We start from the raw sequence: 27,574 nt of genomic DNA, 5'->3' as shown, positions 1-27,574 counted from the left end.
TTAGGAATAATTATTTTAGTGCTATCCTCTGCTGCCTTAGCCTGCTGCCAGGACGGGCTGGCAGGCTCGGAGCCCCCCGCGCTCCCCGAAATGGGCCGCTGCCTCTTTAACGGCCCCGCGGCCGCAGCCCCGCGCCGCCGGCAGCCGAGCCAGGAGCCGGGGAGGATGGGAGGAGGAGGAGGAGGAGGATGGAGCCGGCTCGGCTCCGCCGAGAGATCAGGGCAAAGTATGAATCGCTCATCACCCGAAATCAGATAAAGACCGTCAGCTCAGCAAGGACGCAGGTAATGCCTCCTCACAGCCACACACCTTGCAGAGTACGGAGCCATTCCCTGGCCGTACAGTTCCTCCCGCAGCCTCTATGAGGTACAGTAATTCCTTTCAATGCAGCAGATTTTCGGGGAAGGGATGTGGATTTTACCGCAGTAAGATGTGAACTAGAAGAATCGGAAATAGATTTTGTTAAGGGTATGGATTCACGCTGAACGAATGCTGTGTAATTCACCAGAATGCTTTTCTGTCCCTGCAGCCGGGATATTGCTGGGATTTAAGGGATGATGACATAGGCTGTACAGGGTAACCTCTAGCTCCATGTAGTTACCTCAGAGGAAAAAAAGAATCCTGAAGAGAATCCTTTTATATACAGCGATCTTTACCATTTTTAGCCCTCTAGTAAAGGTACACTGTACCTTTGCAGGAACTATTTTCTATGCTCACAGTAAAAACTATGTTTTGCTCTTCAGCAAATATCAGTTGTTCTCTCATACAGCTTGATTAAATGTTACCAACACACAGTGCTGCTGTTCGGGATTTACATACCAACAGCTCTAAACCCAATTGAAATCAAATGGCAAAACAATTTTGAGCCATCAAGTACAAAGAAATTTAGGGGGAATCAGGTATTCTATCACCTTGTACTCAGGTATTGCAGGAATCCCAGAGGTTTGTTTTAAGGACAGGCCAGACGCTGCTGCAGCCTGGCTGATCCACCAGCAGTGCCAGACACTCGGCACCTGCACACCCGACAGGGAAGCCAAGTTTATCTTTGTGCTGGCACAAAGCAGCCAATGCACATTGGTTTGATCCTGTCACACCAATTCTGCAGTACCCAGGCAAGAAAGGGGAAGAAAAGAACATTGGGGGTTCACTTGTGGATGAGACAAATCTAGATTTTTCACAAAAATTATCATCTGGTAAAGTTGCAATAGGTCAGTATGTACAGGGGAGCAAATTCCTTCTTTTTCTTAGTTCATAAGACCTGAATTAAAGAGATTCTTTTCAAAGAGTCAACATCATCATAAGAACCTGCATGATGCAGTAAAATATGCAAAAGTGTAAGTGCTGTTTCAAGGGCTTATGGCATTTTCACCACTTGCAGGGAAACTCAGAATCAAAAAATGAAAATAACTTCCATAAGCCATACAATCATTCTGCAAGTTACATGCAGGAACATACTATCAAAATCAAAGATAAATCTGAATCTAAAATGACCTCACACATAATCAGGAGCAGTTTTATAAAACTACTTTTAACAGGGTAAAAGGAAAAAAAAACAAACAAAACCCTGAAATCAAAAATGCATTAAAATCAAGCACTTTATTCAAACTTGGAAGCTTGAACTATCTGCACCTCCTCTAAGCCCCTTTACTCCAGAGGTGAGTAAGTCCTCACTACAACTGGGTAATTAGTATGAGAATTTCTCTAGGACAAAGGTGCCAGGGATAGAGATGTGGCCAACCACTTCCCATCAAACACAGTGGGATAAGGCCTTTCCCTCTATACAGTACAGAAAATATTAATTCCTCCCTGTGAGCTTCCACTGTGAGCTTCCACACATTTATACAACTCTCACAAAAATTCCAACCAGAGATCTTTATGTGGCAATTTATTATCATTATCTGAATATTTTTAATATTGTTATCTTTTGTACATGCCCTGTAGTCAGAAGAAGGTACAAGTAAAAGAATGGACAAAGATGCAGAAGCACTAAAGGCAGCCAGAGCAGAACTGTGTGAAGCCCGACGGCAGTGGCACCACATGCAGATCGAAATCGAGTCTCTCCACGCTGTGGTAAGAGCCAGAAACGAAACTTGAAATCTCACAGAAAAAAGAAGTTTCGTCCTTGACATAAACTATCCCACAGTCAAGTTCTGTGACAGTCACAGCCACCACACAGCAGAAATCCAGCACAGGAAGGCTCAGTTTTGGGAAGCTCCAGCTCCTCACAGAGCCTTCGCTCACACACACTGACCCAGCACACGCTCTGGAGCAGGATCTGCCACTCCAGACACATGTGGTGTCCTGTTTTCACACCTCCCAAGCACATATTTGCATGATGCTCCCCCACCAAGCTCCTGGTCCATTTTGCCTTACCCATTCACAGCATGTTTATGACCTGTTTTTAATGTGTGGACCAGATTCATCAATTCTTTTGTGATAATATGTCAGCCATTTGCTCAATTCAGCAGTACAGACAAGCTCCAAGAGCACACAGACACTTCATACAGCACTGACCTGGACACTGTTTAACTGTAAAATCAGAGATCTGTAAACTCAAGGCAGTGGATTGCTGTGCAAGATGTGGCTACACTTTCATGTGATCTCGAATTCACAGATTTTATTGGAAAATTTCTCAGCCAATGTATTACCTTGAAAGCTTTACTCCTGTTCTTAAAGAATAATCTTACAAGAACTGATGTAAAAATACACAGTTTGTTAATTAAAATATGTATGCATGTAACATCTTTACACACAACCTTTCCAAATCCTAAAATATGTCAAAATTCACAAATTTTAAAATGTGAAATTTAATTCCTTAAATTTCACAGGAAAAGGGTTTGGAACGTTCACTGCGGGCCACGGAGCAGCAGTACCACATGCAGCTACAAAATTTGGAAGGTGAGATTGAATGCTTGGAGAAAGAGTTGTTGGAAGTGAGAAGGGGAATTGAGAAACAGCTTCGAGAGCACGAAATTCTCCTGAACACGAGGATGAAGCTGGAGGAGGAGATAGCGACATATCGCAGCCTGCTGGAGCAAGAAGAGAGCAGGTACTCGCTGCTTAGAGAAAAAGATCTCAAATTTGTCTTCCATTTCTGAAGGTCTCAATCAGAATTGTAAATACATGAGCTAAGCATTTAAAAATTACAGTATAAAATCTTAGAAAAGGTTTCACTGTACGGTAGCTTCACTGACTGCGGAGTTTCTGGCGCTCAATGGGTCACTGTGGGTCACTGTGGGTCTCTGTGGGTCACTGTGGGTCTCTGTGGGTCTCTGTGGGTCACTGTGGGTCCTGTGGCCCCAGGTCTCAGAGCACCCAGGGCCAGTCCACACACGTGAAGTGCTGGGCAGGGAGTCCATGTCTCAGACCACGACAGATCCCTGCAGGAACTGCACAGATATTGTCAGTAACTTCCTCCAGTTCTGGGCTCAGAATGAGAAATCCCAACAAACAGTTACCATGATCAAATAGAACTTCTCGTGATTCTCACATTTTTTAATTTCTCAAACTTGTTCATATGACAAGTTAAGTATTAAAGTACTTCAATACTATTAGATGCCTGTAACTTTTTTTTTTTTGCAGGTTCCGTTGCTCGATACCTGCCCAGAAGGATGACAAAAAGCCCAGTACTAGCAAGATCACCTTTACGCTGCCTTCAGGTGAGTTTCAGGCACCTCCTCCTTAAGGGATTTTGGCCCTAACTGTTCACAAGTGCTGACAAATCCCTGAATATTAAAAAAGGACGTTTTCCAATGTATGGGAAATACCTCCAGGTCTTGCATACTGCCCTTGCCCTTCTGCATGCTCACTGTACACCTGCATATTCTTTTACAGAGGGTGCAAAGAAGCACAAACCAAAGAAGGTGGAACTGATGACAAAACAAGCAATCCTAGATGGAAACATCATGAAGGAAAGTGCTGAAGCTCATGGCACTGTACAGTAAGATAAACAGGAATTTCACAAAATAAGAATTGGAAGTAAAGGGTGGAGGTTACATTTCAGTAGCTTTGAATTTTCCGTTATTTGGTATCTGTTATATCGTGCCCACATAGCCCAGGAGCTTCAGGAGCACAGTGAGAGCTCCTGAAGGTGCACTGAATGGCAGTGTTTAACAATACAATACATTTAAAAGTTCTTTTTATTAGCATTGGCTTCATAAGCAAACAATACCATTCTGGTGCTTCTGATTTGTAATTTCTATTTCTGTTAAGAATGAAACTATGAATAATTCATCTTGCAAAGGCTGAAAGCAAAGAGCCCAGACCACATTTGGGAAGTCCCTCTGGGGCATATTTATGCACATAAATTCAGGCTCAGCTGCTCCAACTTGCTCCTTGGAAACTCCTACGTTTCCCCACACAGGGGAGGGAGAGCCTGACTCCCAAGTAGGCATGTGAAAGTCTGTTAGGATGAGTTATTCACTTGAAATTACTTTAATAATATTGGATTGCCCCATTTTATTTCTTTTTCCTGCTGCTCTTTAAGCTTTTTTGTAGACTAATTTAATGTTACCTTTAAACACACTGCAGTGGGTCATTCCTAACACTTTATTTTTGTGCACGGGTTTTGCTCATCACACACAGATCTGCACGGAGCCTCTCTGCCAGGTGCAGTGCTCTCAGCTGGGTGAGGCCCCAGAGCCTGACTTTCAGATCTGAATTCTGACACACACATAGAGAATTGAATCAACAGGACTTGTTTGCCTCAATATTCCTGGATCAGCTGGCTTTTCAGTTCTCCCTATTTTATTTCTGTCCATTTTTCTCTTTAATGTAATATAGCTCCACATTCTGAGGTTTGAGTCTAAACTAGATTTTCTCCTCCCTATTCTGAAGGTTTTCAGATGCAGGAATTCTGTCCTGCCCACCACAGTACTGAGGTTTCTTGCAAAATTTTTGAGCTTGGATTCCAAACTCTCTCCTTGGAAACAAACTGCCTAACATATTTGGAGCAGTGGTTTGTAGCCATGTCGACCTAAAAGTACAAAAACAAGAACATAATGAACCCTGACCCTTTATTTAGCTTCTCTGGAGAACAAACCTGTAAAAAAAAGACACCTCTGGTATCTCAGTGCCATATAAAATAATTCAGCTCTTTATGATGCCATTTCTCTCTCTGTTCTAAAAGCAGTTCCAAAGATAGATAACTTACATAGCCTAAAAAATCATAAATACATTTTCTTTATTGTTTCAGGACAGAAAAAGTGGATGAAGTTATTAAGGAATGGGAAGGTTCTTTCTTTAAGGACAACCCTCGCTTAAGGAAAAAATCCGTTTCCTTGCGTTTTGATCTCCACCTGGCAGCCACAGAGGACGGGTGTTTGCACACGAAAAAGAAAACCCTCCCCGACATTGAAGTCAGGCTGGTGATGAGGAGATCCTGCAGCATCCCATCCATCAAACCTTAACCTCAGCCAATTCCCTCAAAGTGCATCCACAACGGAAATAAACTCTAGATGGACTCCCTTGGCTGCTGTCTGCTACAACCACAACATTTCACCAAGCACTTGGATCAATACAATAAAACCATAGAAATCCTTTAAAAGAAAGGGTGAAGAGCAAGTGGGTTCCAAATCCAAGAAACCCAACTTTTACTGGTTTTATACTCTGGGTGCACCCCTTTCGTTTTCTCATTGTTGTTGTTTTGTAGAATTTCACCAAATACTACAAAAATTAAACTAGAACTTTATATAGTTTGACATATTCTGCCTTTGTAAAAGAGAACTTGTTTTCTCTTTCCAAAACTGAGAAATGCTTATTTGCTTCTCTTAATTATTCAATATTCCATTCATATAATGACTGGTGAATCCTTGCAATAATTTATATCACAGCTGTCATACTTCTAGAAATATATTTTAAAATAATACTTTCTAACAGCAAAAAATTACATACAAAAATACTCTTAAAATACATGAACTATTAACGAAGAGTTTTCTTTTAAAAGTGGCTAGTATTTTTAAATTCCTTTTTTTCAGGCAACGACTGAGCAAAAATGTCTTTCCTCTACATCCTTACACATCCATTTTAAAAGTGTTGTTACAACCCAGTAACATTTTAGCTATTATTTTTCAACAGATTTTGAAGCAGTAATTTCCCTTGAAAAATCATTTTCTTATGTGTCCCCACACACCTGTACTACAAGTCTCTAAGCCAAGGCAAATGAAATTACTCGCTAATTGCTCAAATGGGAGGAGTCAAACAACCATTTGAGTGCTGGTATTCCACTAATTTTGTTTATTATAACAATGTGCATTAAAATATCTTCAACAAATTCCTCTTCTGACAAACACTACAGGCAAGTGATGCTGTTGATCTAGTCCATGTGACTAGTCACTGTTACACCAGGGTACAACTGTTACTACTTCAAATTAACTGGGCAAAATAAGGGCTACAAATTCAAAGTACAATTCAACCAGACCCCTTAAGTACTCCCCACTCCTACCCAAACTATCTGTGGGCAAACACAAGCCCCAACAGAAACTCTGCACCAGTACACAGAGGAACAGCCATCCTTCTTTAAAACCTTACGGGACAAATTTCAAACAAAGACTAAAACAAGATTGTATGAAGACAAGAATGATTGTTTGTGAGGATTCTGAAGAGGATGGATGTCACAGCTCCCACTGGAACACAGGGATTGCTGGGGCTCAGAGTCTGGAAAACCCACGCACAGGATTTGCTGGATTACAGCAGCATGTAAAGGATTGATTTCAGTGTCAGTATCTGCCTTATTACTAATGGCATGTGTACAAAAGTGATATTGCAGATTCTTTCAGAGTTAATTTATGCTTCTGTCCTTTGTTCATGGCAAGAACAATGCATCGATATTGCCCCGTCCTGTCTGTACTGTATCAAACTCGCTAATTATCCTTAACCTGAATCATGAGCTGATGTTACCACTTGAGTACTTGGCATCCTGAATGTATCAGCCTGCTCCAGTAATTTCACTATGCAGCTTTTTTTTTGTGCTTAGACTCTGTACGTTTTACAATACTTGAATTTAAACTAAGTTTTAATTGCTTTAAGGCACTTTAAACAGGGATACGAATTTACCAAAGTAAATGATAGTACTACAATAAAAAAAGTATTAAAATGGAGTTTGTCCATGCATATTTTGTGTGTGTCAATGTCTTCTCCTTAAGTGGAAAGGAGTAAAAGAGAAATACAAAATAAAAGTCGCAGATAGGAAAATCTATAGTACTGTAACAAGTGTTTTTTAAGATCCTCTCTGCAATTAGAAAGACGCAATTCCCTCAGAATCTTTACCATAACATGTGAGTGTCCTCCTGCTACAAAACTTACTCTTTTTTCTTGGTAAATCCAGTCACCCTGGCTATTTTCTCCACATGAGACTTCCTGCTTCTCTACTCTAGGCCTGGTTCAAGTGCATTCTGGTTTTAACTAAGTTTTGACCCCCTTCAGTAAGTATCTATTTTTGCATTATTCACAAATTCCATCTCTTCAAATGTAAAGAACTCTCTTTAGTTCACAAAGTAGTGAACTTCCACAAGTGTCAGTGTGAACTCCACATGAGCATCAAAATAATAACATCTCAACCTAATTTTTAGGCTACTTTAAAGGTAAATTTTTAAAAATTAACACTGAAGCTTAATATTATGGCAGAGAAGTCTTCATTTCTGTGGTTCTAATTAAATCCAGACCAGCTGAACCTCTGCCAACCAACACCTGCAAATGGCTGATGTAAAAACAAGTTTCATTGTCTCAACCTACTTCCCAGTGAATGTCTGTCCTCATTCCAGAGCTTATGAAACTGCTGGTAATTAAAACAGTTGGGTAAGAATTAGTTTTTACATCCCCCCCTGGTGAGCACAGTGCAGTATAAACAATTCCATTAAATCAGTAAAACTACTTATATATTGTACAGGATATTAAAAAGTGTACGCTGGCAAAACCTTTCACTATCACAAGATGGAATTGAGGCAAAGAGCACAGTCAAAAAAAAAAAAAAAAAGGAATAAAACGAAGTAGGAAATACACTGGTGGCTTTGAAAACATATGGTGATTTAGAACTATTAGTATGGAATGTGAGTTTCCATAAACGTACTTGAATACCGTAATAAACAACTCAGTTTAAAAAATACGTTTAAAATAATACAAATTTTAAAATTAAATTTAAAAATAATTAATAAATATTTCAAAATTTCCATTTTGAATTTAACATTAAAGGCAATTTACACTATCAACAAAACCATGTTATTAATAAACTAGAAGTGAATGTGTGAAACTAGGGGGAAACCTGGTCAAAAGCAAGGGGAAAACCATTTTTCACTCCTTACAAGTACTTTCTCACCTTTTCTTTACTTTTTCCTGCCCCAGTGAAGTTGGTGAACTAGTGTGACATATTTTGCTGGCTGAGAATCTTTTCAACTCTTGCTTTAATATCAAATTGAAGTCACAGATTCTGCTGCATGTCAACAAATGTCCATTGTGGCTACAGCCAGCAAGGTCGAAGCAGATGAGGGCAGAGCTCTTGTGTCTTTATTTGTTCACAAAAATAAGTTTACTTAAGCATGTAAACAAGCTGAGCCAATGGAACTGTAGGTGTCAAGAAAAATGGATCCAACTTGCAGCAACCCATGTTCAGTTATTTTTTTCTTCTTTTCACCTTCTACCATCCTTTTGGGTTAGGCAGGTACCATCCTCCTTGGCTTTCCTTCAGATCCACCCAAATTCTCCCTCATGAATGTCTAGAGATACATCTTATTGGCCACGTGAGAGCATTTCAATGCCAAACATTCCATTTCAACGTCAAACATTCAACATCAAACTTTCAATTTCAAGTTTCACTGCCAAAGTTTTCATATTTAATTTAGTCACTTTGGTAATTTTCAGTGTAAAAGGCTGTTTAAGCTGAATGCTGAGGTCTGGAACTCTTCACAGCCTCAGAGCCACATGCTTCACCTTGTTTGAATTTGTGAGGGCTCTACCTGTGTGTGATAACTTTGCTGATTTCCTCAAGGAATTGTGGACAATTCCACTGCTCCCAGATTACTGGGTAAATCATAATCCTATGTGATTCAGCAGCAGTGTTTTGAGTTCGGCTGGTTTAGCTGACGATTAACATATAGTATAATATTTATTACCCTGGTTGCCTTCCCAGCCGTCCCTAACGCCATCCTCTTCCTCTGACATTGTCCCACACATCATGGGCACCTTCCCGCTGCCCTCAGAGCTCGTCCTGCTCCACTCAACGGCCTCTGGAAGCGCTGCCATCCCAAACAGCCATTTCGGCACACACTGTGCACAGATCAGCATCCCTCAGCACTGACGGACGGTTCACCTCACTCCAGCGCTGCTTTTATGGGGTATAATTCGGGCTCGGACACGACCCCGCAGCGTTTTCCCGTGGCCTCACGGCAGCCCGTGGGGGCTTCAGGGACCGCGGGCAGCCCGTGAGGGGAAAAAGGCGCTGAACTCCCCTCAGGGACCGCGGGCAGCCCGTGAGGGGAAAAGGCGCTGAACTCCCCTCAGGGTCCGCGGGCACACCGTGAGGGGGAAAAAGGCGCCGAACTCCCCTCAGGGACCGCGGGCACACCGTGAGGGGGAAAAAGGCGCTGAACTCCCCTCAGGGCCGCGGGCACACCGTGAGGGGGAAAAAGGCGCTGAACTCCCCTCAGGGCCGCGGGCACACCGTGAGGGGGAAAAAGGCGCTGAACTCCCCTCAGGGCCGCGGGCACACCGTGAGGGGAAAAAGGCGCCAAACCCCTTCAGGGACCGCCCGCTGTCCGTGAGGAGAAAAAGGCGCTAAAGCGCAGGGGGCACGAGGCGTTCGCAGGCCGTTCTGCCACCGGCAGCCACCACTCGGGGCACCGTGACCGGGGTGCCCGGCGCGGGGGAAGGGGACGAGCACGGTGCTGGGCACTGCGGGTCTGGGCCGCCTCGGGAGCCCCGGTGACGCTCCGCGAGGCAGCGCTCCCGTGCCGCTAATGGCGGGCGGGGCCGCCCCGCGCGCGGCGCTCGGGTTGCATCCCGCAGATTCGCCACGGCCCCTGGAGTCGCCGCCATCCCGGAGGGTGCGGGGACGGCCCTGACCCCTCGGTGGGGCGCGGGGCAACCGGACAAGCCCCCCATAGCGAGCGGGGAGCCACAGGCACGGCCGGGGCGGGCGTGTCGAAAGTGCGGAGCGGAGCGCGCAGGCGCTGTCGCCGCCGCCCCGGCCCGTGGGAACAAAGGGAGCGCGGCCGCGCCGAGCGGGTGAGTGCGGGGGGCCCGGCGGGGCTGACCGGGGGGCTCGGGACCGCCCCGGGCCCGCTCCGGCAGCGCTGCGGGGTTCGGGAGGGCCCTTGGGCCCGGGGAGGGAGCGGTGGGGCCGAGGGACCCTCTCGGTGGCCGCCTTGGGCCCGCTCGATCTCTCCGAGCCAGCCCTGTGTGCCATCTCGGAGCGCGTCGTTAGTGGCGATTCTGAAGGAGGTTGCAGCCGTCGTGGCGTTATTTGAAGAGAAAGGCCGAAAAAACACTTTGTTACAGCGCTGTTTGACGCACTCCCAGGTTCAGTGCTAAACAGTTTAAGCATTGCCTGTCAGACCTCAGCTGCCGGGCTCGGTGATTGTTGTACGTACCCTGTAAAGGAAATACATCATTTGGTCATTTACGTATTAATACCAGATTTCTGAAACAGTGCGTTTAAAATAATGGGGTATGTTCTTTTTATTCTTTAAGGGACAAAATATGTTTATTTAGACCCTTTAATATGAAGGTGACCTAAGCCTATGTGCTCTTGCACAGCTACTTAAGGCCAGATTCCTTGGAAAGTCCATTAATTTTTCAAAGAGATAACACTTTAGTTTCTGAAAATTCTTTTGTCTGTATTCCGAAATTGACAAACTTTGATAATCACTGGTATCGATAACAATTAAAGCTTCGAAGATCTGGTGGGGGGAAAGGCACAACACTTACTAGCGTGATCTTCTTTTGTCTTGCAGAAGTACAAATATAATGTCAGGTGGCTGAAAATTTGACTATCAAAATGTCAAGTAAGTTTGTTTTTTTTAAAAGATTTTTCTTTCTTTAACTTGATGTTTTAAAGATCTGGTTCTGCAGAACCTGTTTGTGAGATGACGCCATTATTCCCGGCAATAAAAGAAATTAACAAGTCTAGTGACTAAACTCTTGGACTTAAATCCTGCTGTGGCTGATTCCTGGCATATTGTTTTCGTAGGAAATCCAGATATCGCAGCTTCTAAATCCTGTTGGACTGCATTTTTGTTTTCCCTCCATGTAATTGGCGTGCATATAAATGAATTTCATATTCTTCAGTCTTGTGCTTGAATAAATGGCTGGGACTAGAGCAACGCGGGGGGCTTCAATTTTTCTTTTCTTTTTCTTCTGTTGCTTTTTACTGTTCAGTAGCAAAACGCAAATTCTTTCAGAGTAGAATTTGCTTCTTTTGTAAATTCCTTTCATAATGTTTGCCACAGCAGATGCCTTAAGAATTCGTTTAGATTTTCAAGAAAAAAAAAATGTGCTTACATTTCTATCTTAACAGAAAGGCCATCCTATGCCCCACCTCCCACCCCAGCTCCTGCAACCGTAAGTATAGTGATTTTTCTCATTAACACAGAGCCTTTAGTAACTTTCCAGAACAATAATTACGGAGTTGTATCACCTTCCTGTATGGGAAACAAATATTAATGTGATATGAACTGTTTAAATTAAAATCATTCTTTTTTGAGAAGTTTGGGAAAGAGAAGCAGAGTAAATTTGCTTGCCTTTAAGGCTGGATTTCACAGACACTGAATTTTCTGTGAGCAGTCACTTGTCTCACAGTGGGTTGCAGCAGTACTGGAATAGTTAAGAATTAACTGATATATTTGACTGTAAAACATTCTGCTCAGCCTGTGCCCAAATCATGGGCAGACAGTGTGTTTTTCCACATTTCAGTTGCACTGAACTGCTTTTCAGTGGAATGTAGGATTATGAAACTTCCTGTTATATTGGGGAAGAATAAAACACTCCTGGTGCCAGTCTTGCATTCCTTGAAATCGCTGGTATTTTGGAATCTAGGGCATGGGAAATACTTTACTTTCTAGTAAAGTGATGTGACCTGACACTGAGGAAAACATGAACAGGAGCTTTGAATCCCATCCAGTGACATTCCTGGGTGTACAAAGGTGCTGCAGTACCAGTGTGCTGTGGGCAGGAACTGTTCGGAAGTAAATGCACATCTTTGGTCACATTTGTGAATAGCTTGGGTTTTAGGACAAATCCTTCATACAGAAGATTGAGTAAAGATGATTTCGTGAATTGTTTTTACCAAAGTGAATTGGAAAACTGTTACCCAGCAGTGTGTCCTTGATCTTTGTAGGATGGGAGTTAGAAGGAATGTGATCCTTTAAATTTATTGTGCTATACTTTACAGGAAGAGGCTTGAAAATTAGATAATGCATAAATACAAGTTATGTTTTTATAAGTTTGCATAAATAAAATTTGATTTGTATAGTTTGCTCAGAGTTTTCATTTTGCACACAGTGAAATAGATCTGTGGCAGTGTTAGAAGGAACATGATGGATCTACTCTGACCACTGGATTCCTGCATCAAGAGCTGTGCATACACATGTGATTCTTTGGGGATGTAGCATGGATACTGGTGTTTAATGGTTCATGTTGATGTGGTACAGTCTTTCAGAAGGATACATGAAGCACATGTCAGAGCTGCAACCAGTGACATGCACTGCCTGTCTTACAAGCATCTTTTATTTTATTTTCTATTATATTTTATACAGTCCTTCACATGATGGTCTGTGCTCTGTTAATGCAAGTCACAAAATAGCCAAATAACCTTGCTTGTTCTTCCACAGCCAGTTCCAGGTGCTGCAGTCAACAAAATCCCAGTAATTCTCAAAACTGCAGTTCTGTACCTGAAATAAAAATTCTCCATGTGATGCAAGGTAGTTCCTGGTAACATTTAAATCCTGTCTTGCAGAAATAAAGAATTAAGCAGACGGAGATTACAATTGTCACCTGGTTTTGTTGAAGAGGTGTAGTTCAACATATTCAAAACCTGTTGTTATGGTAATAAAAAAAAACCTGCTGTAAAACAGTTAAAACAGTGCCTTATGAAGCAGTGAATGTGTATGTTCTGAGCCCAGGCATACAGTTGAGCACATCAGCTGCTGTGACTGAGTTAAAAAGCTTGGCAATAAAATCTCTATTGAAGACTAACTGTTAAAGGATAATTTTCCTCTGCACTTGTGTATTTAGAAATAAACTCCTGCAATGTGTCTACATTCACCTGAAACCTTCCTAGTTACTGTAGTCAGCTCCTAGGACTTCTGTTCTGTGTTTGTATGTGTCATACTTTGGTTCTTAGAGCCCTGAACCTGTTTGTCAAATTTTTATAACTGTAATCTGGAACAGGGCCAGTCAGTGAATCCCTGTTAAAGACTGCTTGGAATGTTTATTAGGGCTGCTGGAGAGTGGGACACTCTGGGAATGACGTTTAAATGTCCAGAAACACTCCAGGCTCTTGTGGATCCTAATGGAATCAGAGAACCACCACAGTCAGGACTTAAATTACCATTAAATAGTTGATCTATTTTTCCAACAAAATCTGATTGGGAAAGGGGGCATAATGGAAAAAAGAAATTTATTTGAGAAGGGTAATACAGGGAACCTGGTGAAACTTGAGTGTCCATTGCTAAGTGAGAAGGAAATGAAAAGAAACAAGATTTTATTTTTTCTGTGTGACTAAGGTGAGAACAAATCAATCCACTTTCATGAATGAATGAAGATGTATTGATTGACTTATGAATTGTCTTGGATTTGCTGATGTGTTCAGGCCAGTTTAAAAGTTTTTAACTTACAGGTCTTACTGCAGATGTAGAATTCCTCAGTTCAGGCAGTCTACAGCCTGCCTTATAACAGAAGGATGTCTCTGAGAATTGTCTTCAGCCATTGGCAGTGGAGCAGAAATGGTGCTTTGAGAGATTTCCTCCCCTGCCCCATTTGTTGGGAAGGCAGAATTCTGGGAAAAAAAGCAGGCAGGAATTTTCATTGGTGTAATAAATGTGTATACTGGGGATTTCTCCTCCATCACTGGATGCTGTGTTGCCCTGTAACTTTCACTCTGGGGAGACAAGAATCTTCTGTATTCCTTGGTGGCTTATGTTGGAAAACTTCACTAGCCATGAGCTGAATTTATAGAATACTTGTTTAAATAAGTTACACAGTTAATAGAAATAAAATCACCAATTTCAGACAGAAATTTGTAGTGACACATTTGCTTTAAAGTCCTGTTTCCTTACTAGGTTTATACTGGAGTAAGTTGTGTGTGTTGGGAAGACACCAACTGCTACACCTCATTGCTTGTTTGAATTCTGGTTGCTTTTGCATGCCATATTGCAGTTCATTTTCATTTCTGTGTTTTCCTCGTTTGAGCTCATTTCTCATTCGTGTTTTTGTCTCATTTGTTTCCATCAGCAAATGCCCAGCACCCCAGGGTTTGTGGGATACAATCCATACAGCCATCTGGCCTACAACAACTACAGGCTGGGAGGGAACCCGGGCACCAACAGCCGGGTCACGGTAGGAGAATCAACTATTACATCCTCCAGCAAACACCAGGAACTGACCAGAAATGGCTTTAGGGTTAGGTTCTTCGGAGTCTTGGCTGCTGCCACTTCTTCATAAAACCAACTTCTGATTCTTACTCCTCACCTTCCCCCGCTTCCCCTTCACTCTGAAACCTTTTGAAGGAAAATGGGTTTTTACTCAGCAGGAAAAACTGGTAATGGTATATGATGCAGACATCCACAAAGACAGACTTTGTGGTCTTCAGTGACCACTGCATGCATAGGAAAAGGTTCTGTAGCTGGGTGTGAATTTTTGGAGGGAGGGAGCTGCTCTTTTTCCTGAGGTTCATTGGTACAAAAATAAGGAAGAACATTTTGCAAACTGGAGATCATTGATAGTCATTGCATCATCCTGTTGAGCCATGCAAGAGCTACAGGCCTTTATTTTTCTTCCTAGTCTTCTAGTCTGGTAATAACTGCACAGTCGTCCCAAATTCAGTCATTATTTTTTCAACAAAATGTGGTGTTGATAATAAAATAGAATTTTTTCAGCTTGTATATGTGTCAGTGTGTGGGAAATGGATGTTACATTCATTTTTCATGGAGTAAACAACGTGAGATGGAGACAAGTGATGAGGGAGGTGACAGCTTCTTTCAAACATGAATCAAGTCCTAGCATTGTATGCAGTTAGGAAACAAAAATAGACAGTGGAAATGTAACAGTTTTATAACACAACAGAAACAGAGTAAATCCCTGATACTTTCTTAAATACCTCACAGCTTTAAGGTTTTTCTTTAAAAAAGAAGTTTGTACCTCAAATCTTCTGACCAGTTTGGAACATGATACAAAGATTTCTCAAGGATCAAATACATGGTGCTTTTAAAGAAGTGTACTCTTTTTATGCCTGTCATATAAACCTTCTTTCAAACTTGATATATGAAGTTCATCCAACTTATTAAAGCATTTACAGAAGGGACCTTCCCCTGCAAGCTGGAATTGACTGTCTGAATGGATACTTTGCTTATAGAAGACTTAAGCCAGGTTTTGTCTGAGAACTTCATTGTTTCTGTATGTCACAAGCATACACAGCCTGCTCTGCCATGCATATCCCAGTATATGGATGGTGTCTTTAAATCCCTCTTAATTTAAAAGCATTAAACAGTTTCCGTTAATGTTTTTCCAACCCATCTGTATGTGTATCTATGTATACATTTTGGTGATGCATATACCTCATGCACATTATTTATACACAATTCTGTATGCATTGTTCATAGAGCTCCATAAATTCAGCAAAACAAAAAAAAAATTTAAATAAAATAAAAACAACAACAAAAAAACCCCACCACAACCTATCAGGAGGAGAACTGAGTATTGAACGTGAGCCTTCTGGGCTACACTCAAGTATTGATCTACAGGCCACAACCCTGAAAGGTCTTGGACCTGCTTTATATTTTCATGTAAATATTCCCACTTAATAGAACTCCTGACATGTAGAAGTGCTGGAAGAGTGGAGGGTTTCAGACCCTGCAGTTGACAGGAGCTGTGATGTCACTGCACTGTTTTAGGAGCAAGTCCTGTCAGGTGTTCTGTGGGTCGAGGGAATGCAAGGGGACCCAGCAGCAGCATTAAAGCTCAGTGGCCTTTTGTGTGGTGCCAGCACTGTGTCTGGCAGTGTCAAGCCAAAGGAAGACGGAGCACAGGAGCATGTTCCAGGCTAATTGGGACAATTCATTACAGCTTGGCTACAAGTAGAGCACATATTTACCTTTTAGCTGCATAGGGTTGTTTTGTTTTCATAAAGAGTCTGTTAATTGGCTCCAAATTACCACTGACAAATTTTGCAGAAAAATAATTGCTAAAATTACTTGATAATGTCTCTAATTTAGTTTTTTTAAACTTTCTTCTTTTTTATCTGTACAGTAGCCACGTTAAATTTGTCAGATAAATTAGTCATCAGAAGTGAGAAAAAACAACCTGCTGGGATTAGTGTTTCCATGTCAGTTCCTAAGCTCTGTAGTTCAGTTTTAAGAACATGGAGCCCTTTTGAGGATTTATCTAGCTACTTCTCTGTAAACTTACAGAGAAAATTACAAACTTACATTGGAAATTATTCCTGTGAGGACCAGCTCTAGCTAGCGCTTGTTCACTCACAGACTGGGTAATTTTTTTGGTGATGTTGCTTGCTTCTCTTGGTGGGGGTGTGTGAATGCACAAGAATGAGTGTTTTCCAAAACTAGTGCGTGTAGAAACTGTTCAGCAATCCCATTAACAAATGGATTTATCCGGTTTTTTTATAGGCTTCCTCTGGTATTACCATTCCAAAGCCCCCCAAACCCCCAGACAAGCCCCTGATGCCCTACATGAGGTACAGCCGGAAGGTGGGTATTACAGTGTCCATCAGTAATAAAGTCAGTGTTCGTTTGTGCTAACAATTAATTGCTATGATCTTAGTTTCAGCTTCTAAACGTTGACTCCTAACAGCCTGCGCTCTCTTAAGGGGATGTAAAGTACAGAGTCTGCCCTGCAGAACAAAGGCAGCAGTAGTCTGGCCACACAGTTGCCAATTTCTGGGGGGAAAATTGCTAAAATGCTAATTCCTACCACTGTCTGCTGACAAGGATCCACCCCGCCACATTCAGAAGTTCCTGTGACTTACTGACAGAACTTTTTTATAAAAAGGAAGTATTCCTTGCGTTTTCTGGGCTTGGTGCAGTGCTGTAGCTGGACTGAAGAGTAGCAATGAGTGGACTTTGCATGTTCTCCTTCACCACCCTAGCCCGTGGCAACGTTTGCTTCGCTATTCTGTGAACTGTTTGACAGAAAGTAGGAGAGAGACTCTTGTGGAGTCTGGAATCTGATGGGGCATGGGGAGGGCATGGCAGCCTGGCTGAAGCAGGTGAGCCAGAAGGAATTTCTTCCACTTCTGGTAAAGTATCTTTACCAGCATGTCTGTCTTAGGCCAAAAAACATCAACACACACAAAAAAAAAGTCAAGTGGCGCAGCAAGAAATTACACTGGCAGCTCTCCTTTGTTTTTTTCCCTATAAAGTTAGAAACCTTTTTGGTGGAGTCAGAACTTGTTGGAACTCAGATTGATCAGCAAGACTGAAATATTGTGAAATGTTACATTCTGATCTGAAAAGCTCAGTCTCTTTGTCATAATCTACTGCTGGATGTGTTTACTCAGTAGCATTTTTTTCCCCGAGATGCAGCGATGTTCATTTAAGAAGAGAATTGAGAGGGTTAAAAGCAATATTCCCATGAGACCAAAATCACTCAGCAATTGCCTGGTTCAGTAGCTGGCTTCCTACTGACTTCCTGCCCCAGAAAATAATCCAGATAGTTTAGCCAGACTCATTCCTAACTTTATCCTGTTTTTCATGGTGATTCCAGAAAGAACACTGAGATGACAATATAAAATGTTTAATTTGGAAGTATTTAGATATCATTAGTAAAGCTCCAGCTGTTTCTGTTAAGGTCTGGGACCAAGTGAAGGCGTCCAATCCCGATTTGAAGTTATGGGAAATTGGCAAGATTATTGGAGGAATGTGGCGAGATCTCACTGATGAAGAGAAGCAAGAGTATTTGAATGAATATGAAGCTGAAAAGGTAAATGGAAGAAATCTGGGATGTTTATTACAGCTGATTCTTCTAGGAACTGGTCTGAGAAGAAAAATTCATCTTCCCCATGCAGGGGTGTTTGAGGCATTCACGAGAGCCCTGTATGTAACTTAAATGGAAGTTTGTCCTGACACATCTCTTAGATTTTTTAAATAACTGTGCATCAACTGTGACTGGTCAGTTTTTAGACCTAATTCAAAATGAAGTATTTATAATTGAGTGTCGATTTTAACTGTTTAATGAATGGATTTGATTGTACAACATCAGTATTGAAAAGATTGTCTCAACACCAAAATCCTCTTTCAAAACTAGTGCTCTGCAACTACTGCTGTTGTCATGAACATGTTCCTAAGAGACTTCCAGTCACGTGGGGTTTGGTTTTCCTGGTGGAACTCCACGCTGTGGCATTAGTATTTTGTTTCTTAATAGAAAATGCTACCACTTGTAGAGTTTTCTTGTGCTTTTGTTTTGGTTTTGTTGATCTTAATGACAAGAGATGACAGCTGCCTCATGTCTAGGTTGGTAAGTGTTGAGCACCTGTACGAGACTGTTCTTGTGATTCCCAGGTACAAAGGGAGAATTGTCCAGCTGATGTGTTGTGCTTACACCTGGCAGGCACCCACGGCTCTGGCTACCTGGTCAAATCTCAGCTGGTTTTATTCCACAGCAGTAGAGAAGTACTGCAAAGCTTGGTGCTCCTAGCTGAGAAAAAAAATCCAGGAATTCTATTTTTACCTTGGTAATGATGTTTAGATTGTAAGCTCCTTGGGGCAGGGGCCAGCTGGTTTCTGTTTGTGCAGTGCCAAGGCAGAAGGATTCTGGTCCTGATCATAAACAAGCGTTTTGGATACCTTTAACAATATCAGATTATATCCATTTTTTCATTGGAAATATCTCAAATCACTGTATAAAATCTTAAAACTGAGATTAAAAAAAGCAATTCAAAGGGAAAAGGTATTTCAAAGAAAGTCAAAATAGTGCTGCTGTCCTACTGCCAGGAGGAGACAGGAGTCTGGCTGCATCTTTCTGTGCCATCCCAGAGCAGGGATGGGGCAAAGAATGGACAAATCTTAAGTGATTTTGAAAAGTGATTCATGACACACTGGCATAAGGAAAGAGAAGAAATCAGAATCACAGATTTAGTTAGAGCTCCAGAGAATTACTGAGAATATATTGTGTTTGCTAATTTCATCTTACCAGAACTTGATCATAAATGTTCTGAGGTGCTTGAATTTGAAATCTCAGAAAACAAAGCTATCATAAGACTTCCAGGTAGTAAAACTGAAAAGGACCTAAAAACCAGTTGTGTTTTTAAAACACAAACGACTATAGAAGAAGTTCTAATTTGTAAAAAAAAAGAAAGGCTGAGAGAATCTGGTCATTTGTATCTCAGCCAGACGATTCAGATTCAGCTTTGCCTGTGAGTTACACAGAGCGCACTTGTGGCAGGGTGGGAATCACCCAGTGGTGCAATCAAACCGTGTTGGTCACCTTTCAGATCGAGTACAACGAGTCCATGAAGGCCTACCACAACTCCCCTGCCTACCTGGCCTACATCAACGCCAAGAGCCGCGCCGAGGCGGCGCTGGAAGAGGAGAGCCGGCAGCGGCAGTCGCGCATGGAGAAGGGGGAGCCCTACATGAGCATCCAGCCCGCGGAGGACCCCGATGGTAAGGAGCTGGTGTGCACTCCCAGTGGGACACTCATGGCAGGACAGGCCATGGAGATGCAGAAAACCACCCGTGTGCACCTTCCGCGGTGCTTTACGTGGCTTCGTTTCTGCTTTGGTGCTTTAATGCCGATTTTCACTGCCACGTTTTATTCCATACAGCTGACTTTGTTTCCAAAAGTAAGGTGGCACCCATGGCAAAAGTTATTCCAGCCCTTCTTAATTAAGTGTGAAGTAATGCTTAATATTTCAAACCAAATCAGTCTGCTTACAGCTCTGTAATGGCTTTAGCACATGCTTTAGAAAAAGGCTTAGATGCCTGATTTAATCCGGCTTGGATGGAATGTTGTGCTTTATTACCAGAAGCACATAAATCTGACAGGCAGAGTTCTGGTGTGATTAAGAGCACCTGAACTTTGAATGTGTTCAACAACTGTCATTTGAGATTGTTTGGGGAGTGAGGTGCCCTTGCTGCTGACAAGTTGATGAGAAAATTCTGAAAGTTTATTTGACTGCAAGGAAATGCACCCCACCCAGTGGGAAAAGTCAGCCTCACACACCTCATCTCATGGCTGCTTTTAAATTCATCACCAAATACTTGTTGAAACCTGAGGGTGAAAAATGTACTCAGTTACACCCTTTTTTTTCCTTCCCCCTTGTAAAAGCACACCCCTGAGATAAAGCTCATGGCAAACAGCACTTTCCCCCGTGTAAGGTAATTGCAACATTTATGTAAATACATTTCATGCCGGAATAGCTGGAACCTGGGGATTTGAGATTCTGTTCTGTGCTACCTGGGCAAAGTAGACTCGGGCAGAACCAACCTTTGCCTCTTTTTTGCTTTGTTTAGTCAGATACCTCAGTGAGATACAATATAACACTTTAAAATAAAGAAACTTTCGTTTAACTAGTTCTCTTCTTTGGTAGTGTCTCCTGGCATGGTGTTCAGCTTCTTAAGATTTCCATGAATAGTTGTGATAGTAATCTCCAGTAGGAATACTTAATGTAAAACAGATGAGACTTCTGGACTTTTCTACATGGCATTGTTCTGGGAGATAATTAATACTTGTTGTTTAACTGGTTTCTCTTTAGAGAAATGCACTTACTAATAAATAATCGAATACTCTTAATACGAGGCTGGATTTTCAGTGATGAGTAAATGTGTCTCACTGCTTCATGCTTTCAGTCCTCAGTGTTTTGGAAAAAAAAAATGGTTTTGATCTGTGGTACAGAGGTTATTTATAGAGGAGTCACTATCCTGTTGGCATTTTGTTCTGGAAATATGATTAATCAGGAGTGGGTCTTTTATTTGGTGTATTAATAGTCCCTCTTACTGTGGAAATGTTGAAAGCAACAGAGTGAATAACTAGGTCAGTCCAAGTTTCAGCTGTGGGAAGTGCATGTGAAATCAGCTGTTAGAGCTGTGCCAGGTAAATGCTGCTCTGGCCATACTTTGTCTCCTTTTGTGATTCCCTGATGCTCTGTGTGTGTTACTGTGAACTTTGTGACATGACAACTAGTGGTATTAGGGCCCATGTTTTGTTTTTTTGAGTGGGTAAAACGGGCACAGTGTCGTTGGCCTCTCATTTTGTGGAATCAGAGCAGTTAGCCCTCGAACTCCCGTTGCAGATTACGACGATGGGTTCTCCATGAAGCACACGGCCACGGCTCGGTTCCAGAGGAACCACCGGCTCATCAGCGAGATCCTGAGCGAGAGCGTGGTGCCCGACGTCCGCTCTGTGGTCACCACAGCCAGAATGCAAGTCCTGAAACGCCAGGTTCAGTCTCTAATGGTTCATCAGGTAAAAAGAAAGGATGTGGATGCAGCTAAAATGTGGTGGGGTTGGGCTGGACTCCAAGTCTTGGATCATTCGATCACCTACATGACTGTTCTTGCTGGGTGTCAATGTTCTGTGTGCTCCAGGAGCTAATCCCTGGGATTTCTTGGAGCTGCAGAACGTGAGACTTCACCTTCTGTGCTGTTTTGTTACAGAGGATCATGTTAAACTGTATTTTGTTCTTTGGGATATCCTAAGTGTTAGTTCCATAGTTCTTCATTATTACACACAACCCTCTGTATGCAGTGTAAAAGTCTGCTGGTTAATAAGTACTGGTAGGATTGTGATTTCGGATACATGACAACTCATCTTGTTTGTAATGATTCTTTTTTTGCAGTAAATTGTCCCCATTCTAGTATTTTTCACTGAAAGTTAAATTCATACAAAATAGATGGTGAAGTCACACCTGCATGTTTCACCCAGCTTTGGGCACATGCCTGTGTTTTCCAAACACTCATGTTACCAAAGAACCCTTTCAGCATGGTCAATGTGTGTGTGTGGGTAATGTGAGACCAAAATTAAGTAGAGATTTGTTGGAGGTTTTTAATTACAAAAGATTTGGAGGGTGGAGGAGGTGATGGTCCTTCTTTCCTGTGAATTGTGGTCTTTCTGTATTAGAGACTATAATTGATGTGGAGGGTGTGTCTGTACCTGTGAGCTGTGTATATACAGACCTGTGGGATATGTATACACAGACCTGAGGGTGCAGAATAGAAAAGAAAATGTGCAGATGCTGGAAGCTTCACCTCAGGTACACAGTGTGTCATTTACAATATGCTTGTACTGCTACACAGACCCATGTACTGTTCCTACTTTTCAGTATGAACTTCTGAGCTATGGGTATCAGAGGCAGGCAGAAGGATGTTTACATATTAGACCAATATTTAAAAATAAACCCATGTGAAAATTTGTATGCATAGCTGTACCTTTGCCCAGTTTTTAGGTGACTGCACAATGAGGTTCTTGCTGTTTGTTTCACTTCCAGCGTAAGCTCGAAGCTGAGCTGCTGCAAATTGAGGAGCGTCACCAGGAAAAGAAGAGGAAGTTTTTGGAAAGCACAGAATCTTTCAACAACGAGCTTAAAAGGGTACAACTCATTTTTCTTACTTAGTCTGAGGAAGCTGCTGCTTCCACAGTGATAAAGTGCTTCAGTTCTCTGTGCAGTTCTGAGCAATTGCCCAGCTGCTGGGGCAGTGCCCTTATGTGGGTGGTACAAAGCACAGGATGATTTCCTGCTCCTTCATTGACCTTTAGGGGACATTGGGCCAGTACAGTTTAGAAGTGCCTCGAGTCTGGGCTGGGTGAATTCACTCAGAGCAGCTGGAGGAAGGCGGCCTGAAGCCATTGTGGAGGGCACACTGCTCTCCTTGGCTGCATTCAAATAATTAGTTTTAGGTTGTTAATTTATTCCCTCTCCCCCTTTTTTTTGTTAATATGCCTATCTACCTTCCTAGTTACTTTTAATATAAACCTTGTAGAATCAAAAGAACTGTGCTGCGTGTAGAAATAATGAGCTCATCATAGGGGTTTACTGACTATTTATTTCTCAGGGTAAGTGAGGTAATAAAAGAACTAAAGAGTTTTCCTTCGTTCTGTTTTGGTTTTAATTGCTAGTTATGCAGTTTGAAGGTGGAAGTGGATATGGAAAAAATTGCAGCTGAAATTGCTCAAGCTGAGGAACAGGCTCGCAAGAGACAGGAGGAAAGGGAAAAGGAAGCAGCTGAGCAAGCTGAGCGCAGCCAGAACAGCCTGGCAGCCGAGGAGGAGCAGGCAGCCAGCAAGGGGGAGGAGAAGAAGGAAGAGGAGAGCACTCCAATGGAGACAGGTAACTGCATCTGAACATCTGCTGCAGAGTCCTCCAAGGATCAGCATTAAAGAGTCTCTAAGGAGAACAGTTCACTGCATCTTGGTGAACCTAGGCATTTGCTTACTTCTCATTAAATTACTCATTTTTAGAAGAGGTGATGATAAGATCCCACAGAGCCCCATGTCATGCTTTGTGTGTGATATATTGAGGGGGGGAAAAGTACTAAACCTGAAGTTAGACTTTGATTAACTGGGAGCAACTGGGAGTGTTTCCTTACCTTAGTGTCAGTGTCCAGCCAGGATGATGCAACAGCAATGCTTCCTAGGCAGCTCTCAAGCAAATTTTCCAGCTGCTTTGTGCTCTGGCCACAGTGGGAGTAAGAAATGCTGCTGGATTCAGGAGTCCCAGTGACTAGTACATCAGTGAGTCACTGCTGCAACAGCAGGAGCATAAGGAAAGAGGGACCAAGGAGTTTGAATTCCAGTGCTTCTGCTTTAACAAGGCACATGGCTTTCTTATGGCTGGAATTGTGAGGTCAGGCAGCTCTAGCTGGCAGGACCACATGCATCCCCAGCACTGAGCTCCCTGAGCTGTGCCTGTCCCTGCATGTTCTAAGTAACAGAAGTGACTTCTATGGAATACTCGGATTTATTGTAGCTTCTGTTTCTTCCTAAATCCTAGTTGCACAATCTAAATAAATATTGGCATGTAAGTGACACTGAGAAATATGTTTTTCCAGAAGAGCCTCATCCAGAAGAGAGCACAGAGAACCAGCAGAATGGTGAAGAAGGAACCTCCACCCCAGAGGACAAGGAGAGTGGGCAGGAAGGGGTGGACAGCACAGCTGAGGAGGGAACCAGCGACAGCAACACCGGCTCGGAGAGCAACAGCGCCACCGTGGAGGAGCCGCCCGCAGACCCCAGCGCCGAGGAGGGCGAGAAGAAAGAGTAATGACTGACTGAGTTTCTGTGTCTCTGTAATGAAGTACTGTTTGATTCCAGAACGTGCTCTGCGGCTGTTGTACCCTCCTGCCTCTGTCACTTGTCTCCAAAGGATACCGGGGTTTATCAGCGTAGCAACGTGAAGGGGCCTGTAGGGGCACAGGGTGTCCTGCAGCAGGCAGAAAAGGAGCCTCATGTGTCTAAACACACCTATTACCATGTGGAGAGGTGCTTATATCACTTGTAATCCTTCCCTAGAAAGACACAACTGGTTTTGGTTTCTATGTGAGAAATCAGGCCTTCCCCCTTTCTTCTGGTTCCATGGACACATTGGGACTTTTCCCCAGATGCCCTTCCTGCCCCTTTGTGGCAGCAGGTGTCTCACCTGTGCTGCAGTCCTGGCCTGACTGCACAAGGGACCTGCTCCTGGCAGTGGCACTGGCTTTCTGGAGAGGCTGCAGTGTAGCTGAAGCATTCAGACCTGTTCTTACTATGGAGCCAAGACCTGATGCCTGCCCAACGTGTCCCCTGGAGCCTCTCCTTACCTAACAGCCCCAGAAGTCCCCTGTGTCCCACAATTACTGTGCAGCATGTCAGCAAGGGCAATTTCTGCTGCAGCTGCCCCAGTCTGTGCTTTTAAAGAAAGCTCTCAGTCCTCAGGAGCAGCTCCAGAGTGAGACTGAAAGTCTGGGGTTTAGGGGGTTTTTGGTGTAACTTGTTTTTCTAGAGTAGCTGCTCTGCAGTGGTGGAAACTTGTTCATGGTCTGTGTGTGGCATGTCAGGAGATCCAGTTCCAAAGGGCTCAGTGTAGTTTTGCAGGAAATGACACATCATGAGGGATTTTTTTTTCTGTGGTGCAGGATTCTTTTCACCAAGCCTTTGCTTTTCTTTCCCAATTAACTCTTTTATTTGCTACCAAGAGACCCTGGTGTGGCCTCAGCCAGAGACCTGGCACAGAGCAGAGCAGGAGAGCGTTTAGACACGCACATGTTCTCTGAGCAGACAGTCACTGATATGGCACAAATGGTAAAAAAATAGTAGTTTTGCTTGTCATGAGCTTTCAGAACCTCTGAAGACTCTACAAATGTACTGAAAAGGCCATAATTTGCCCTATATAAGCAAAAGCCTACAAATAAATACACTGAATTGCAGCAACAGCCATGGGCCACTTCTTGACTTTACAACTGAGGGAACACATAATGTTTCAATGAACCAATGTGTATTTGCAGAGCAGTAGGTCTATCAGATGGTGTTTTTTAAATCCTTTTTTTTTTATGGTCTAAAAATAATAAAATTCAACATGTTTGGTTTTTTTTAAACTCACAGTGGTCTGTTCTTGTCTTTTAAGGTAGTGCCAGTGTTTGCTTCAAAGCTTTCATCAGCTGTTCTCCATCTCAAGCCAAAGGAAAATGAACACACAGGATTTTATTTCTTACACAGTACCAGCTGCTGGCTGGACTGGAGCCCCCCTCCCTCCCCCAACCCCATGGGGCCCAGGTGGTGTTCCACACCTGAGGTGCTGCAAATCCTTGTTGTGCAACAGCTTTTATCTGCAGCAGCCCTGGGTTCTGTAGGCTGGGGGTGCTTTTCATCTGCTCCAAATTCTCAAGGTGTATGTAAATAACTAATTATTGGCAAAGATGGGTGTGTGCAGCTCAGGGTGTGGACGTGAAAGAGTGGGTGTCGTCTTCACGAGTGAAATAACTTGTCCAAGCACATGGGAACGTGAAGAAATGCCCATGGGCAGCATTGGAGCACTGACCAGCCCTGTGGTGCCTGGCAAAGGTGCCTGCAAGGAACAGGAGCATCAGGGACCCAGCACAGGGGATGGACAGGCTTTGGGAGAAACCTGGCTTCTACAGCAGCATCCTGGAGCTCCTGGTGGGCCCTATATCATACACGTCCTCAGTGGGATGCTCTTGATGGACCCTGTGGGCACCTGCAGGTCCCCAGCAGGGCCAGGAACCCTTCCTCCCACGAGGAAGAGCCCTCATGTTTTGCTGCTGGTCCTGCTGGAGCTGCTGTGTTTCCTGGGTGCTCTGTCTGGTGGGTGCAGGCTGCAGATCTGGGGTTCAGCCACCCCCCATGAGAGCTGGTGAGTCCCTCTTACCCCCGTGGGACCAAATCAAAGAGGCAAATCCAAGCCTTGCATCATGTTAGGGAGTTGTTTTCTTTGGCTTGTTTTTCTCTTCAGGAAAAACCAGGGGTTTTCGAGTCTGACTCAGGTGTTGTGACCTCTGACATCACCGTTCTGCTGCTGCTGCTTTGCTCTGCAGGCAAAGGTTCTTGTCTGTGTTAGGTCGTTGTTAAAAATATGCTTTTATCTCACCACAAAAACACACTCAGTAAAAGTTATTATGAAGCCTGGGTTAAAAAAAGAACTGATCTTAAGGTTTTTTGTTGGTTTGGGGGTTTGGTTTTTTTTGGTTTTTTTTGCATTTATGTAATTATTAGATTTTATCACCCCAAAAATCTTCTAACCTACAAAGCTGGTACAGAGTAACGGGTACATAGCACAAAACAGGCCCAAAGGGTAAGTTTTGAAAGGGATTTAGATGTTAAAATATGAACCAGGCACCTTGTGAGGTTGTTCAGAAATGATTCACCAGGTGAAGTGAACCCAGAGCTGAGACCTCCTAGAGCTTCATGCACCCAAATCCCTTCCAAACCTCTCACCTACATATAAGACTGAGCTTGGCTTCCCAGAAAGGCAAAAGCTTCATGTTTGTGCAGCAGATGAACTTTCAGAGAAGAAGAAAAGACATAGAGAAACAAACAAGGTTGGGGCTTTTTTTAAAAAAATTGTAAGAAATCACCTGTGTATCACCTGGACAAGTCTTGCCAAGTTGCTCTGCCTGGAGCCAAACGAGATGCAGACGCTGCTCACAAGAGAGGATTATGCTGGTGACAGAAAGAAATAAAACAGATTAAAGGATCTTTACAGGAATAAAATATCAAAGCAAATACTAACGCTGGCACAAAGGGGTGGCTGAGGCAGCTCAAGGGTGTCAGGGAACCAGAGCCTGCTCAGAGCTTTGTGCTGCTGGAGCAGACCCTGACCCCTGACCTTGGGGCAGCAGGTCCGGAGCCCCTGGTGGGGGAGCCCACATCCACACGTGTGTGGTGATAAACTGGGGGTGAGGAGGGTCCTGAGAAGGGGAGGTGT

At 43.1% G+C, this 27,574-nt stretch overlaps 2 protein-coding genes and 1 long non-coding RNA gene across 9 annotated transcripts in view; 2 read left to right on the top strand and 1 right to left on the bottom strand.

Annotated features, from left to right (window-relative positions):
• Positions 1-9,348, bottom strand: part of LOC148221082 (uncharacterized) — a 154,777-nt gene extending 145,429 nt beyond the window's left edge. For all 3 annotated transcript variants that reach the window (XR_015808599.1, XR_015808597.1, XR_015808598.1), the window contains exon 1: positions 8,312-9,348. This is a non-coding gene — a long non-coding RNA (uncharacterized LOC148221082). The remainder of the gene's footprint in view (positions 1-8,311) is intronic.
• Positions 132-7,097, top strand: KRT222 (keratin 222). Of its 2 annotated transcripts, none has more exons than XM_014885451.2 (6): positions 132-284; positions 1,942-2,070; positions 2,829-3,049; positions 3,583-3,659; positions 3,835-3,940; positions 5,195-7,097. In XM_014885451.2, the coding sequence occupies exons 1-6, from the start codon at positions 189-191 to the stop codon at positions 5,406-5,408; spliced, it is 843 nt and encodes a 280-aa protein (XP_014740937.1). In that variant the 5' UTR covers positions 132-188; the 3' UTR covers positions 5,409-7,097. The 2 variants fall into 2 exon arrangements, with proteins under 2 accessions (XP_014740937.1, XP_088035814.1); XM_088179688.1 differs by having other exon boundaries at positions 164-366.
• An 807-nt stretch (positions 9,349-10,155) lies between the features above and the next one.
• On the top strand, positions 10,156-25,731 carry SMARCE1 (SWI/SNF related BAF chromatin remodeling complex subunit E1). 4 transcript variants are annotated; one of them, XM_014885492.2, is made up of 11 exons: positions 10,156-10,215; positions 10,944-10,994; positions 11,507-11,550; positions 14,440-14,544; positions 16,830-16,910; positions 18,010-18,141; positions 19,652-19,823; positions 21,452-21,624; positions 22,646-22,747; positions 23,275-23,485; positions 24,207-25,731. In XM_014885492.2, exons 2-11 carry the CDS (start codon positions 10,988-10,990, stop codon positions 24,416-24,418), a joined length of 1,239 nt encoding a protein of 412 aa, XP_014740978.1. In that variant the 5' UTR covers positions 10,156-10,215; positions 10,944-10,987; the 3' UTR covers positions 24,419-25,731. The 4 variants fall into 4 exon arrangements, with proteins under 4 accessions (XP_014740978.1, XP_088035807.1, XP_088035808.1 ...); XM_088179681.1 differs by lacking the exon at positions 14,440-14,544; XM_088179682.1 differs by lacking the exon at positions 18,010-18,141.
• The last annotated feature ends 1,843 nt before the right edge of the window (positions 25,732-27,574 follow it).

This window comes from Sturnus vulgaris, chromosome 27, assembly GCF_052056855.1.
Source record: "Sturnus vulgaris isolate bStuVul1 chromosome 27, bStuVul1.hap1, whole genome shotgun sequence".
NCBI classification, from domain to species: Eukaryota; Metazoa; Chordata; class Aves; order Passeriformes; family Sturnidae; genus Sturnus; species Sturnus vulgaris.
Note: the sequence above shows the minus strand (reverse complement) of the source record. Positions and strands in the feature narration are given on the sequence as shown.